Genomic DNA, 11,695 nt, shown 5'->3' with positions numbered 1-11,695 from the left:
CCTGTTTCAGTGACACATATTCCCATTCCTCCACCAAAGACTCAACTAATTACCAACCTAATATCAATTCACTACATTTCCTCCATTAAGCTCCGGCACAGTCCATTCATGCCAGGCTCGACTACCGAGAATCAAACCAACCACCACCACCCCAAAACCAAGCATGCAACACAACGAAAACTAGCGGCATCTCTTCTCTTCGGTCATATTATAGACCAGGAGGCACGTAATATACCCTCCCTGGACAGGGGAACACGAGAGGGGAGAGAGGGGCTGGGTAGCCACAGACCAGTCAGGACAAGGATCATGATCCTGACTGGTGTCACAGATTGACAGAGAGTGAACGGGAGAGAATGAGAGAATGAGAGAGGGGCTAAAGGCCAACTAACCAGTGACGAAGCCATGGTAAATGACGCCTTGACGCCTCTCTGCTGCCCCCCGGTTACGGGCTTAGCCTTAGGCTTACGCTTCGGCCTACATAATTAGCTTGCTTGGGCAGTAAAAATAAATCCAGGAGAACGGTTCGATGGATCTTGACATCTCATCTGACATCCACCTCATCTCCGCTGGAGCCACCGCTTTAGGTCGTAGAGAGGCCATTTCTGGCGAGCTTGCGCGGTGCGGCGATGGTAACAGCGGCAGCGGTCGAAGAGATAAATACCGATGGCGGCCTCTCAACTACTTTGCATACTAAAGAGAGAACACGAGACCAATGCACATCTGAGACTGACATGTCCTCAAGCTTCCGTGTGCCTCCCGACCTATGTACGCTATGCCAAATCCCGTGCCATCCTGCGCTTAGCACACAAGGTATAGCAAGTACATGCATGGTCTGTCAGTTGTTCGGCCGAAGGACGGAGAAAAGCCGGCCCCTTCGCAGGACCATCTCTGGAACTGCCACTTTGAGTAGGAGTATCATCTTGGGATTTATCTGCCGGTGCTGCGGGTGACAGGCAGTGTGGGATGGGATGATGAGCTGGCTCAGCAGATGTCAAGAGTGGCGTTGTACGAGGCTCGTCGGGCATACTCAAGGCGTTTTTTTCCCTTATAATATATTTCATTTTACCTTTAACTGTTGTGAATATAGTGTAAGACAAGCCCGAATCGATCGTTCCGATCCATGCCGCTAGCTTGATCGCTGGATCTACCCGTCGGCCGCCCAATGGCATGCAATCCCTGCGCTTCCCGAGTTCTGCTAATATACTCACCATGTATTGTACCTCCCCCAGCTACGTGGCAGCCGAAGAACTGGTCCTAGTGAGTTTGTTCTCGGTACCTCAGCTACTGACGGCACTGATTTGGATGGACAAAGGATCTGTCTGTAAGAATCCATGTCCCCCGCGAACCACAATAATGGATTGGGCTCGGTTCTTTCAGTTAGTTCTCCACACCGAGCCATAACAGGCAATGCTGACGATGGGAAGAGCGGTCAAGTTGAGGCTTAGTATTGTTTGCACTCTCTATCTCTCGGATCCAATGGCCAATGACCTCTCCTCCCAAAGGCAAGCGGGGGGCTGAAGCTTGACAGCTGCCAATTGGGCCGATCCACCCACTACGCCCAACTGAAAGAATGAGAGCCCCTATCCATGTCGACCGGGGACTAATCAGTGTACTGCACAACCGAATGTGCAGTAGTTACGTACAGCCGACGAAAACCCCTGCATTCGACAGACCGGACTGTGGGTCTGCACGTCCGCCGTCGGCAGTAGTGCGGAAGAGAGATCGCTGCTGAGACGAAATCTCGGAACACCAGCCTCGCGCGTTTCCAACTACCGGGGAACTGACTAAACTCGATAGATTGGAACAAAACAAACCACCACGCATGCAGATCTGGGATATCCCCGGCTGCACATGACATGACAACTGCGGCTTGAATAATCGGTCTTTTGTGTGCCCGTTTCAATCTGAAGCTATTGATGCCGGCTGCCTCTGCCCTACATAGTCCGGAAAAGAGTGGAGAAACAACAAAACCGCAAAGCAGACTCATAATGAAAAAAAGAAGAAGAAGAAAGAATGAAAACGAAAAAGCAAAGAGAGAACAACAGGGTCATGCGAGCAAGAACGCACAGCGGATCGTATCCGACTCCCATACCTTGTCCCTGTCGGATCTGCCTGCCTGCACTTCACTGGGATCGTGGCGGGATTGGGGGCATTGCCGATCGGTGGATGAACCCAGCGATGAATCGACTCTTCTATGTATCTATCTGTTCGGTTTAGTCTCTGACTATCCCAGAAGCTCGTCACGGCAGGGTAAGTGCCGGTAAATGCTAGTGGATAGTAGTATTTACCAGCATTTACCGGTGGCTGTTCTCGTCTGACCCCAATGTAGTAATTATTTTGGCCCTAGTGAAGAAGAAAAAGGTGTCCAGCCCCTGTGGTGTGTACAGTACCAACATTATTGTACATAGCATTTACAGACCTTCCCTATATGATATTCATTGAGTAGGGATTGAATCAAGGTTGGCACATTATTCAGGAACAAAAGATACTTCTCGGCACGGACCGCGGGTACGAATGGAGTACTAAGAAAAAGCAAAATTACATCAATAGAGTTTTTGACACCGAACGGCTGCACTGCAGCTGTCAGTTCGGGAAAAGTAGAGTGGTAGTCAGTAGAGCGGTGTAAGTACCACCATCACCATATGTATCTCGGGGGTTGCAGTAGCACCTTCCCAGCTAGGAATATTGAGGTACCGACAGAGACAGCCGATGGGGGCAGTAGCACTATGGTACTACAGTGTTTTGCGTCTGCTGATCGCCCACGAGCACGTATTCAACAGTATTTATGCTACATAGCCGATCATGCGAGCCCTGGAGCTTGAGCTGCTTCCTGCAAGTGTATGGATAGGAAGTACTGGAAGATAGATTCTATCTTATCGTGTTGTGCGATGTACCTAGCTCCACAATCTCGATCTCGATCCTGATACCGAGCTATCTCAAGCTAGCAGGTCCGTGTTAGTGGGTGTAGGGTTGACGAGGGTGGGGAAGGAAGAAAATGAACAGCAAATCTGCCTAGCTAGGCCGCGTCACCGATGGACGGCTGCAGGGCGGTTGATTGGACTAGTAATGAGTCTAGTGAAGAAGGAGAAAGGGAAACGAGCCGCTCGGGCTAACTAACGGTGGAACAGAATGGTGTGGACGAACGAAGCCACCTAGTTAATTTTCTTTGTTGAAGAAGTCAGCATCTTGTGTCCCATGCATGATTATCCTACTTCCTCCGCCTGTGATTGGACCGCATGTTGGAGTCGGTCACACTTTACACAGACACAATGGAGGAGGGGAGGGAGAGCACGCTCATCTAGTGTAGTGGCAAGTAACTAGTGGTATTAACCTGTCGACTGCCAAAGATCCGTCTAACGGGCGTTCCCTGCACTAACTCTCCCGAGAGCGCCAAAAATTGAGACGTGCCGCGGCACTACTAAAGACAAAGAAATAGGCTTAACTAGCGTGCTATTATGTTTTTTACCCGCTTATCTGCCGATCAATAATGACACTTGATAGCTAGCACAGACAGGGTATCGTGAAGGGATGAACGAACGATCGGGTGGGTCGAGTTATTAGCCATTAAACGGTGGACATGACTCGTATCAGCACAAAAGAAGTAAAAGAAGTAAAAGAAAATAAAAGAGGATCATATGGTACAGACACACGCCTACTCCATTCCCATCATTGCAAATCATAACATCATGAAATCCCAGTCCCTTTTTTGTAATGCACTTGATGAACTAAAAAGCCAAAGCAGACTAACCGACTAGAAAAGTGCATCATCTAGTTTATTGACCAGGCCAAGAAAGACCCGCCCAAAAACAGAACCAGAACCCGCAACAAAAACGACACTGTAAAAAAAAAGAGAAGCATATGCACGTCAGCCTTGGTCCGGCCTTCCGACCGCCGAGTCCCCGAACGGTTTAATTAGCTCCTCACCTCCTCACCCGCCTTACCAGCCGCTGGACCAACCATATTCCAAGCATCCACTAGTGCAGCACAGTGTATATGCCGGGCGGGAGACCGTGCGAGACGTCAGGCACTCTAGCGAGCCCGTTACTGGAATAGTACTGCAGCCCAATCCAGCTTGGATAGGCCGGATCATCAAAGGCCAGGCAGCCCGTCCCAACATCTATGGCGTCTACGAAGACGGGAGCGGTGTCGTCCATCGGCAGGCTGGCGCAGCCGATCACCATGCTCGGATCGAATGATCGCACGGGTGAACTGTTGGTCTCTGCGGGGTTCATGGTGTGGTGGGCTTGCATCATTGCGACGGGCGAGGGACCAATTGGTGCATAGTGACTGTGACGGGGAGGCGAAGGGTGATCATGGTGAGGGGTCTGTTGCTGAAGCTGGCGGCGCAGATGGCGAACCGGTGGCCGAGCTCGATATTGGTCCTTTCGCAGTAGCTCGTCCTGACTCGTGCTGGTGGTGGTCGAATGGCGGATCTTCGCTGCGCTGCTTCTGCTGGCCTTAGCTCCTGCCTTCGACCCTGAATGATGATGCCGCTGAGGAAGGGCAGGAGGACTAGAGCTCTTGTGTCGCTTGTGGTTCGCCTTTCTGTAGCGAGTGGTCGAATGGACGCCGCCTTGCTCCAGTGCTTCCTGCGTCAGCCGCCAGAAGTTGACTGCTTTCTTACCCGGTGCTGCTTCTTCCTTGATGGCTTCAAATCCCTGTAAAGACAACTGATTAGAAACATGGATTGCAACAAAGTGACAAGAGGGAAAATGCATGCATACTGCATTCATGGAAAGATTGTGGCGGATACTGTTCTGCCAGCCCTTTGAGGACGGGTCTTTACTCTTCGCGGTGTGCTTTTCGAACCAATTGTAAATACCCTGAAGAGGCAGCTTCTTGTTTTCTGCAGATACCAGTGCCTCATAGATGAGTTTGGAGTACGGCTGATCATCGCTGGACTCGCTAGCGGCAGAGTTCTCCCGTGAAGGAGCAGGCTCGGGTGAGGAGATCGTCATGGGGCCGTGAATGCTGGGCCCGGATGCCGCCTGCGAAAGATACGAGGCAATTTCAAACAGAGGAGGAGGCGAAGCACGCATTTCTGGCAGATCTAGGCTCTCCATTTGGGTCGGGTTAGGATTGTAGTGGTTGGGGCGAGGGTGATGATGCTGATGGTATTCTTGTAGAGAAGAGGGGGAAGCAAGAGCCTCTTCCATCCAGCTCAGGTGGTGGTCACCATTTTCCATGTGCTGCCGGTGGAGGCCCGGGCTCAATGGAGCCACAGTGGATGGGGAAGCCATCAGGGTAGGGTTTGAAGAAGTGGCGTCGTAAGAGTCCAAATAGGGTGAGTGAGAGCTGAGCGCGTACGGCTCTGATAAGGCTATGGCGGCGCTCCAGAGCTCCGGGTGAAGGTGATGAAGGGGCATCGGGGATTCTTGGGTGGATCTGAATCTCGGCCAGGCATCGACGGAGGGACAGGGGCTGTAAGGCTGGGGGGCTTTCATCTGGAGAAGCGTGTCGAAGGGCTCTCGCTGGTCAGTTGGCATCTGAGCCAGGAAAGAAGGGTGAGATGGAAATGAGTCCATGGCGTCCAGAAGAGAGCCGCGCTTAGTGAGGGAGACTTGTGACTAGGGACGTTCAGGGTCGTGCATTGGGCGGGACTCTAAGGATAGAGAAGAGTGAAGTGAAGCAGAAGGAGAGGCGAAGAAGAGATGAAGTACAAGAAGTAAGAATGGGGGGAGGCAGAATAACTGCCAGACGTGGCCATCCACCGATTGGAGCTGTACACTCAGGGAGTATGTATGTATGCTAGAGAATTTTTTTTTCCTTTCCTAGGATGTCGGACCCTGCCAGCACATAGGGCAACAAGGGCAGTTCGCGCTCTCTTTCTCTCTTTCACGCTGCAATTAGCCACACAAACACCACTCTGCTTTACCCTAGGTGAAGTCTCGAAGTCAACAAGAGACTAAAAACGACCAACCGCTACGACGGCGTCTCTAGATGGTCCCGTGGAACGGCGCGGAGCCCAAGTGACCAAAGATCTGACTGGGCATCGACGGATCTGGTGCAACGACAGAGGTGGCCAAGTGTGGCGGACGCCCGCAGACAAGTCCATAGAGGACATTCTCGAAAAGGGAAAAAGCAAAACAAAAAAGGGAAAAATACAGAGTTTCAGCCTAGACTGCACTCTTTCTTGCCCGCCGGAAGTTGTGAAGGAGCCCTGCAAGACACGGTGTGACCTTTCTTTTCTTTTCTTCTGGTTCTTAAACGTCTGTTCTGGGAATTCACCATCCCGGGTGGACGCACATGAACTGACTGGTGGTGTTAGTCAGATTAAGCATTTGACACCTGCCGCACACCTTATAAGGGGGTAATGTTTCCAGGCCAATCGTCCAGGCATCCCCACCGGCCGTTCAAGGCGCTGGAAAATATATCCCGCGCCTGGCCCCTCCAACCTCCAACCACCACCACCATGTGGGAATGACGGTCGTGCATGTGTTACTTCCGGTAATAGATCTGAGACAGTGTCAGTAGCCATCGGAGTATTTGATATGGAGGAGTCGTGACTGACCCGCTTGAACTGGAAATGGAGCTGGAGAATGCCCTTGTCAAAGGTACTCTTGAACCCCCGTTCTCGCTTCGCGCTATAATCCCATTCCTTATCCACAATACGGAAGGCAATGTCCTCATACGGTGGGCCAGCCATGAACCGGATGAGACAGGTGTCTTCTTCGCCCGCGGCCGCAAAGGACTCTCCGCGCTTGCGACCGTGTTCGCGCTCGATACGGTACGTGGGCGCCTTGGCCTTGTCGATGAGATCTGGGTAGAAGATGTTGAACTTGTAGCCCTGCACAACCTTCGGCGGCGGGTTGTCATGGTCGTAGTGCGTTTGGTTGTACTTGTTCCACTCGTAGCCCATCTGCACGCGGTTGAAATACCGGGGCTTGCGCGGCCGGTGTTTACTGGCCCACTGGGACTTGGAGCTCGTGATAACGGCCTCTTCGCTTGTGAAAATCTCCTCATTCTCGCTCACACCTTTAGCCAGCTCCCGCTCGTACAGAGCCTTAGTGGCCTGGGAGAAATCGTCATTGGGAATGGCTGAGAATCGCGACGACCCGGCAGCGGCTGGGGTGCTGGTAGAAACTGGGTACGCAACTGCCGAAGACTTGTCTGCTGCTCGCTGCCGTAGAGGGACGTATCCCATGCGCAGGATCTTGTGACGCTCGCGGGCCTATAGGATTAGTAGAGTATCATTTTCCCGGGGGGGATGTGACTTACCACCTGATTGAGAAACGCTGATTCGTCCATAATCTCCAGTCCTTTATCCTCCGGGCGGATCTGGAGCAATGGGTCCGGATCTAATCCGTCGAACTCTTTAGGGTCTGGTTGGCGAGCATCGTCCACGAGCGGCGCAAGAGGTGCCAGCTTTGCCCGAATCGATTCCGCCTCCTCTCTCTGCTGATTCCGTAGATCGCGCACGCGCTCATCGATGACGGCTTGGCAGACCTTCTTCAACTTTGCCCGCGCCTTCCATACCGTCAGACTGCGTAGCAATTCTTCCCAATAGTCCGTGTCGATAGGCTCATTGGAGTTCAGTTTTCTTTTCACTTGCACCTCAAGTGTCTGGAGTTGTTCGTAAGACTTGGGGCTCAAAAGTCGATTGATATCAGCAGCCACGGAGTTGAGCGCCCGTCCCTCGGGAGCAGTGATCTTTTGACGGTCTCGGCAGATGATCCGCATAGTCTATCGGCACAGAAACAGTCAGCGAGTGATAGGCCAAAACGAAAATGATGATAGCTTACCTGCCAGAAATCACGGTTCTGCGCGTTGGTCTCCAGGCCGACGAATGTATCGATGTCCTTCTCCAGATCCAGTAGCTCAGGCTGCGACAGGCCTTCGAACACTCCATCCGGATCAATGATATCCAGCTCAGAGTCGGCAATCTCATCGTCTAGGGGATTGCGCGTGGGATCGATCACGCGCAGTGTGACCGCCAACCAGTCGATCGGTTTCGCGCGGCCTTCCTTGACTCTGATCTCCGCCTTCTTCTTGGCTTGTTTCAGGACAAAGACATCCTCCTGCGAAACCCACTCGCGCGCCTGCTCATCCTCCTGCAGCTGGTTGAGCCGTACTTGGTCTTTCATGTTTCGTCGGGGTTGCTGCGACGGATCCTGTCGATCGCGCCATTCACGGTCATGGTGTTTCTGCGGTTGGCGCCAAGGTGGAGAGCGCGAACGGCTGCGCCTGGAGCCTGGGCGATCTGAGTGTCGCGCAGACATTGTGGAGGTTATTGGAGGAGAAAGTCGGGGGGAGAGAGATGGCGATGGAAAATGAATGATGTTCTGGAACGGCAGATCGACGGAGCCTCAAGGCGGTCATCTCACTCGGGCACAACTTCACCCCAACAGCTAACTACATACTTTGGCGCAACGGCGCCATGTCTAAATGGCACCGGCTGCGTCTGCCAGAAGACACTCCGGCGCTTCTCGTTCAATACTCAAACACGCGTCAGGGCTATGAAATCTACATGACGGATTTCATCTCCGTCTGGTCGGAACGGCTATCGCGCAAGGATATCCTCCAGAGAGCCGAACAAGATGCGACGACGATCGATCCCAGCGAGGATGTAGAGCAGCTTTCTGTGCTGCTGGGCAAGATTGGAGAAGCCCTCCGTGGTACCGGGGGCACCACCACCCTTAGCAGTGGGTCCCGGGACACGCTTGAGCTCATCACGATAACGGAACTGCCTGCTCCGTTGAAGCCGTTGAAATGGTCGTTTCATGTGTCGAAAGAGCCTCCCGAGGCCTCAACGCAGCACTTGCTGCTCCCTCTGCTGAAAGAGGAGGCAGATTGGGAGTCTCGCCAGCGGTCTCTCCTCGACCAGCTCAAGCAGAAAGATTGGGTGCTCGGCAAGCTATTTGACAAGATCGAAAGTCTCGGCGTCGACCTTGGGACTGTGTTTCCCAGTGCAGCTGGTTTGCACACAGCTCGGAAGGACGATACACGGTCTGCGACGGCGAAGGCTATCAAGGGTGTTGCCCCGTTTGACGAGCATGTATGGTTGGCCGAGAGCCACAGCACGAGGCTAGCTGCCAACTTTGTGCAAGAGATTCGTGCGTCTGAGAAAGCTGGCAATCTCGACAACCTCAAGTTGCCTCAGGGTAAATGGTGGGAGAAACTTCCGCCACACCCCACAACTACAGCTTCAACAGGCCCTACAGAAATGGAAAAAGATCATGGCAAGCTTTCGAAGCTTCAATCAGCCGAGTCTCAAGATGTCGAGACCGACGTGGGAAGTGAAGATGAGGACTTCCAGGTAGGTGAATGGGTACGAGAGTTTTAGATCATACTAATGGAATTTCCAGCGACAAGAAACGCCCCCTCAATTAAGGAGACAAGAAGTCAAGCCGAAATTAAAAAGGCCGGTACCATCTCCCCGTGCATCCGCCACAGATGCAGACGAAGCTACAGCTACAGAATCCGAACATGAAGCTGAACCGGCACCACGACGCAGACGCACTCCCATAACATCTCCTCCACTGAAGCCATCAGCACCTCCGCCCCAACCTCGAGAAATGCATAAAAAGCCTCGGGGCGGCTTGGGTGTTATAGGGGGCAAGAAGAAAAACGAAACACCAGCACCGGCACATCCCAAGCCCGCGGAAAGTAAGATTCGTGACGCGACAACTTCATCCACCGTCACAAAAATCGCAAAACAATCCAAGAAACTGGGTATGATCGGCGGCAAAGCCAAAGCCAATGCTCCCAGCAAGACAGAATCGGCACCGGAACCTGGTGCTGGGCCATCTCCGCTAAAGAAAGCAGCAAAGCAAGAGACCCCCATCCCACGGAAAGCGGCACAACCCAAATCTAAAGAAGCTCCATCTATTCCTCCTCTTCCTTCACCTTCAGCACCGCCAACTCCTGAACCTGAGACAGAGGAAGAGAAGGCCAATCGCAAGCGAGAGGAACTGAGGCGACAGCTACAGGAGAAGAGCGAAGCCCCTGCAAAGAAGAAGCGGAGATTCTAAATCTTTTGTTCCTTTGGGCATTGGATATAGTATCTATGAAAGAGCTGCAAAATCCATAACCTCAAGCATCCGCTACCTCTAGCTGTAGTTTGCCATTTCCAGCCCCTTCGATCATTTCTTCAAGTCGGTCACTAGGCAAAGTTGTTTTCTTCCAGGGTTTGACACCCGATGCGAATAGCTCGTCAATATCTAGAATATTGAAATGAGTAAATGGCTCTAATTGGTTAGTTTGTGGTCGAGGCTTACCTTCTAGGCTCTTCTTCTTGGTCTCGGGAAAGAAGAAAAACGCATGAATGCAGGCCACAACGTTGAACGTTCCGAAGATAATGAAGGTCCTCCACTGAATATTCTGGAACGCTGGTGGAGTAAAATAGCTGTTAGAAAATCCCAAAGCCCAATTAGCCGACGTTGCGATGGATACTGCTTTGCCTCGTAGTCGAATAGGGTAGATCTCTGAAGGATAACACCAGGAGATTGGTGCCCAGGTGAAGCTGTAAGTGGCAACTAATAGGTATGTAAAAGCAATCACAGCGGCTTTTGCCTTGGTATTAGTCGAATCCATCGTCCAAGTGACAGCGCTCGATCCATCAAAGCCGCCGGGCACGTAGTGTCCATATTGAGCCATAACACCGGCAGTAGCATATAGCCATATCATCATGAAGAATGCACCGCCAATGAGAGCGGGACGCCGACCCAGGCGATCGAGAAATAGAATGGCAGGGAGTGTGAACACAACGTTGATAATATACTGGACAGAAGAGGCAATGAGCTTGGTGTTGCCTGTCAGACCGGCCATCTCGAAGATATACACAATATAATAGAGCACTGCAAATAATTAGCTTTCAGATTCGTGAAGTTCGTACAGGTAATACGTACCAGCGTTGTTGCCGCTCAGCTGAGTCCAGATGTGCACAAAGATACCGGCTGAGATTCGGTGGATGTTGTCACGGTGAATGAGCTCTGCCCAGCGGACCTTTCCTTGCGACTCTGAAATCGACATAGCCTCCCGAATTTCAGCATACTGGGCTTGGACAATTGGTGCTTGCGGATCCCCACCACCATGGAGATGTGTGAGCACTTCAAGGGTTTCTTCCCAGCGATCTTGAGAGGCGAGCCAACGAGGCGAGCGAGGAATGAAAAATAGAGCAACGAACAGAACAGCGGCCGGTACAATTTGGACCGCCCAAGGTACCCGAAAAGCCGCTTCGCTGTTTGTATATGATGTCCCAAAAGTGATATAGTACATGATGAGACCCTAAAAACCATTATGAGTCCGGTGGCTCGGGTGATTGAGCGTGTTACTTACACCCCAAGTAATGCTCCACTGCTGAAAGCTCAGGATTCGCCCTCTCACAGCAGGAAGACAGAGTTCGGCTAGGTAAAGGGGACCGGTTGATGTGAACATTCCTGTGTCTCCATGTTAGATCATTCTACTTCAGGGTTATCACATAGCGCAATGACACACCGACAGCTCCGCCACAGAACATTCTGCCGACGATAAGCATCGCGATATCAACGCTGGCGGTGCATATGATTGCCCCAATAATGAAGACAATACATCCTACCATCATTGTGGATCTGCGCCCAATTCTGTCCACGACGAACATATTGATAAGGCAGCCTAAGAAAGAACCACCCGAGATACTGGCAGTAATTCCTCCTTGTTGAACTGCATTTGGGCTGTCGAACTTTTCTGTGAAGACCTTTTCACTCAAAATGGCAGA

The 11,695-nt window shown here is 52.0% G+C and overlaps 4 protein-coding genes across 4 annotated transcripts; 1 reads left to right on the top strand and 3 right to left on the bottom strand.

Moving 5' to 3' along the window:
• Nucleotides 1-3,974: 3,974 nt before the first annotated feature.
• N7510_011476 (forkhead box transcription factor) lies at nt 3,975-5,486 on the bottom strand (the record flags this gene model as incomplete). Its single annotated transcript, XM_056983401.1, has 2 exons — nt 3,975-4,658; nt 4,725-5,486. The coding sequence occupies 2 exons, from the start codon at nt 5,484-5,486 to the stop codon at nt 3,975-3,977; spliced, it is 1,446 nt and encodes a 481-aa protein (XP_056828895.1).
• Nucleotides 5,487-6,438: 952 nt separating this feature from the next.
• N7510_011475 (splicing factor cactin) lies at nt 6,439-8,219 on the bottom strand (the record flags this gene model as incomplete). The annotated part of the gene is made up of 4 exons (XM_056983400.1): nt 6,439-6,456; nt 6,512-7,171; nt 7,219-7,683; nt 7,743-8,219. 4 exons carry the CDS (start codon nt 8,217-8,219, stop codon nt 6,439-6,441), a joined length of 1,620 nt encoding a protein of 539 aa, XP_056828894.1.
• Nucleotides 8,220-8,377: 158 nt separating this feature from the next.
• Nucleotides 8,378-9,971, top strand: N7510_011474 (uncharacterized protein; the record flags this gene model as incomplete). Its single annotated transcript, XM_056983399.1, has 2 exons — nt 8,378-9,256; nt 9,306-9,971. The coding sequence occupies 2 exons, from the start codon at nt 8,378-8,380 to the stop codon at nt 9,969-9,971; spliced, it is 1,545 nt and encodes a 514-aa protein (XP_056828893.1).
• Nucleotides 9,972-10,032: 61 nt separating this feature from the next.
• On the bottom strand, nt 10,033-11,542 carry N7510_011473 (uncharacterized protein; the record flags this gene model as incomplete). Its single annotated transcript, XM_056983398.1, has 5 exons — nt 10,033-10,160; nt 10,218-10,796; nt 10,848-11,226; nt 11,278-11,378; nt 11,437-11,542. The coding sequence occupies 5 exons, from the start codon at nt 11,540-11,542 to the stop codon at nt 10,033-10,035; spliced, it is 1,293 nt and encodes a 430-aa protein (XP_056828892.1).
• Between the last annotated feature and the right edge of the window lie 153 nt (nt 11,543-11,695).

Source organism: Penicillium lagena, assembly GCF_028827675.1.
Source record: "Penicillium lagena strain IBT 129212 chromosome Unknown utg000008l_segment0_segment0, whole genome shotgun sequence".
NCBI lineage: Eukaryota > Fungi > Ascomycota > Eurotiomycetes > Eurotiales > Aspergillaceae > Penicillium > Penicillium lagena.
This window is presented reverse-complemented; position numbering and strand designations above follow the sequence as displayed.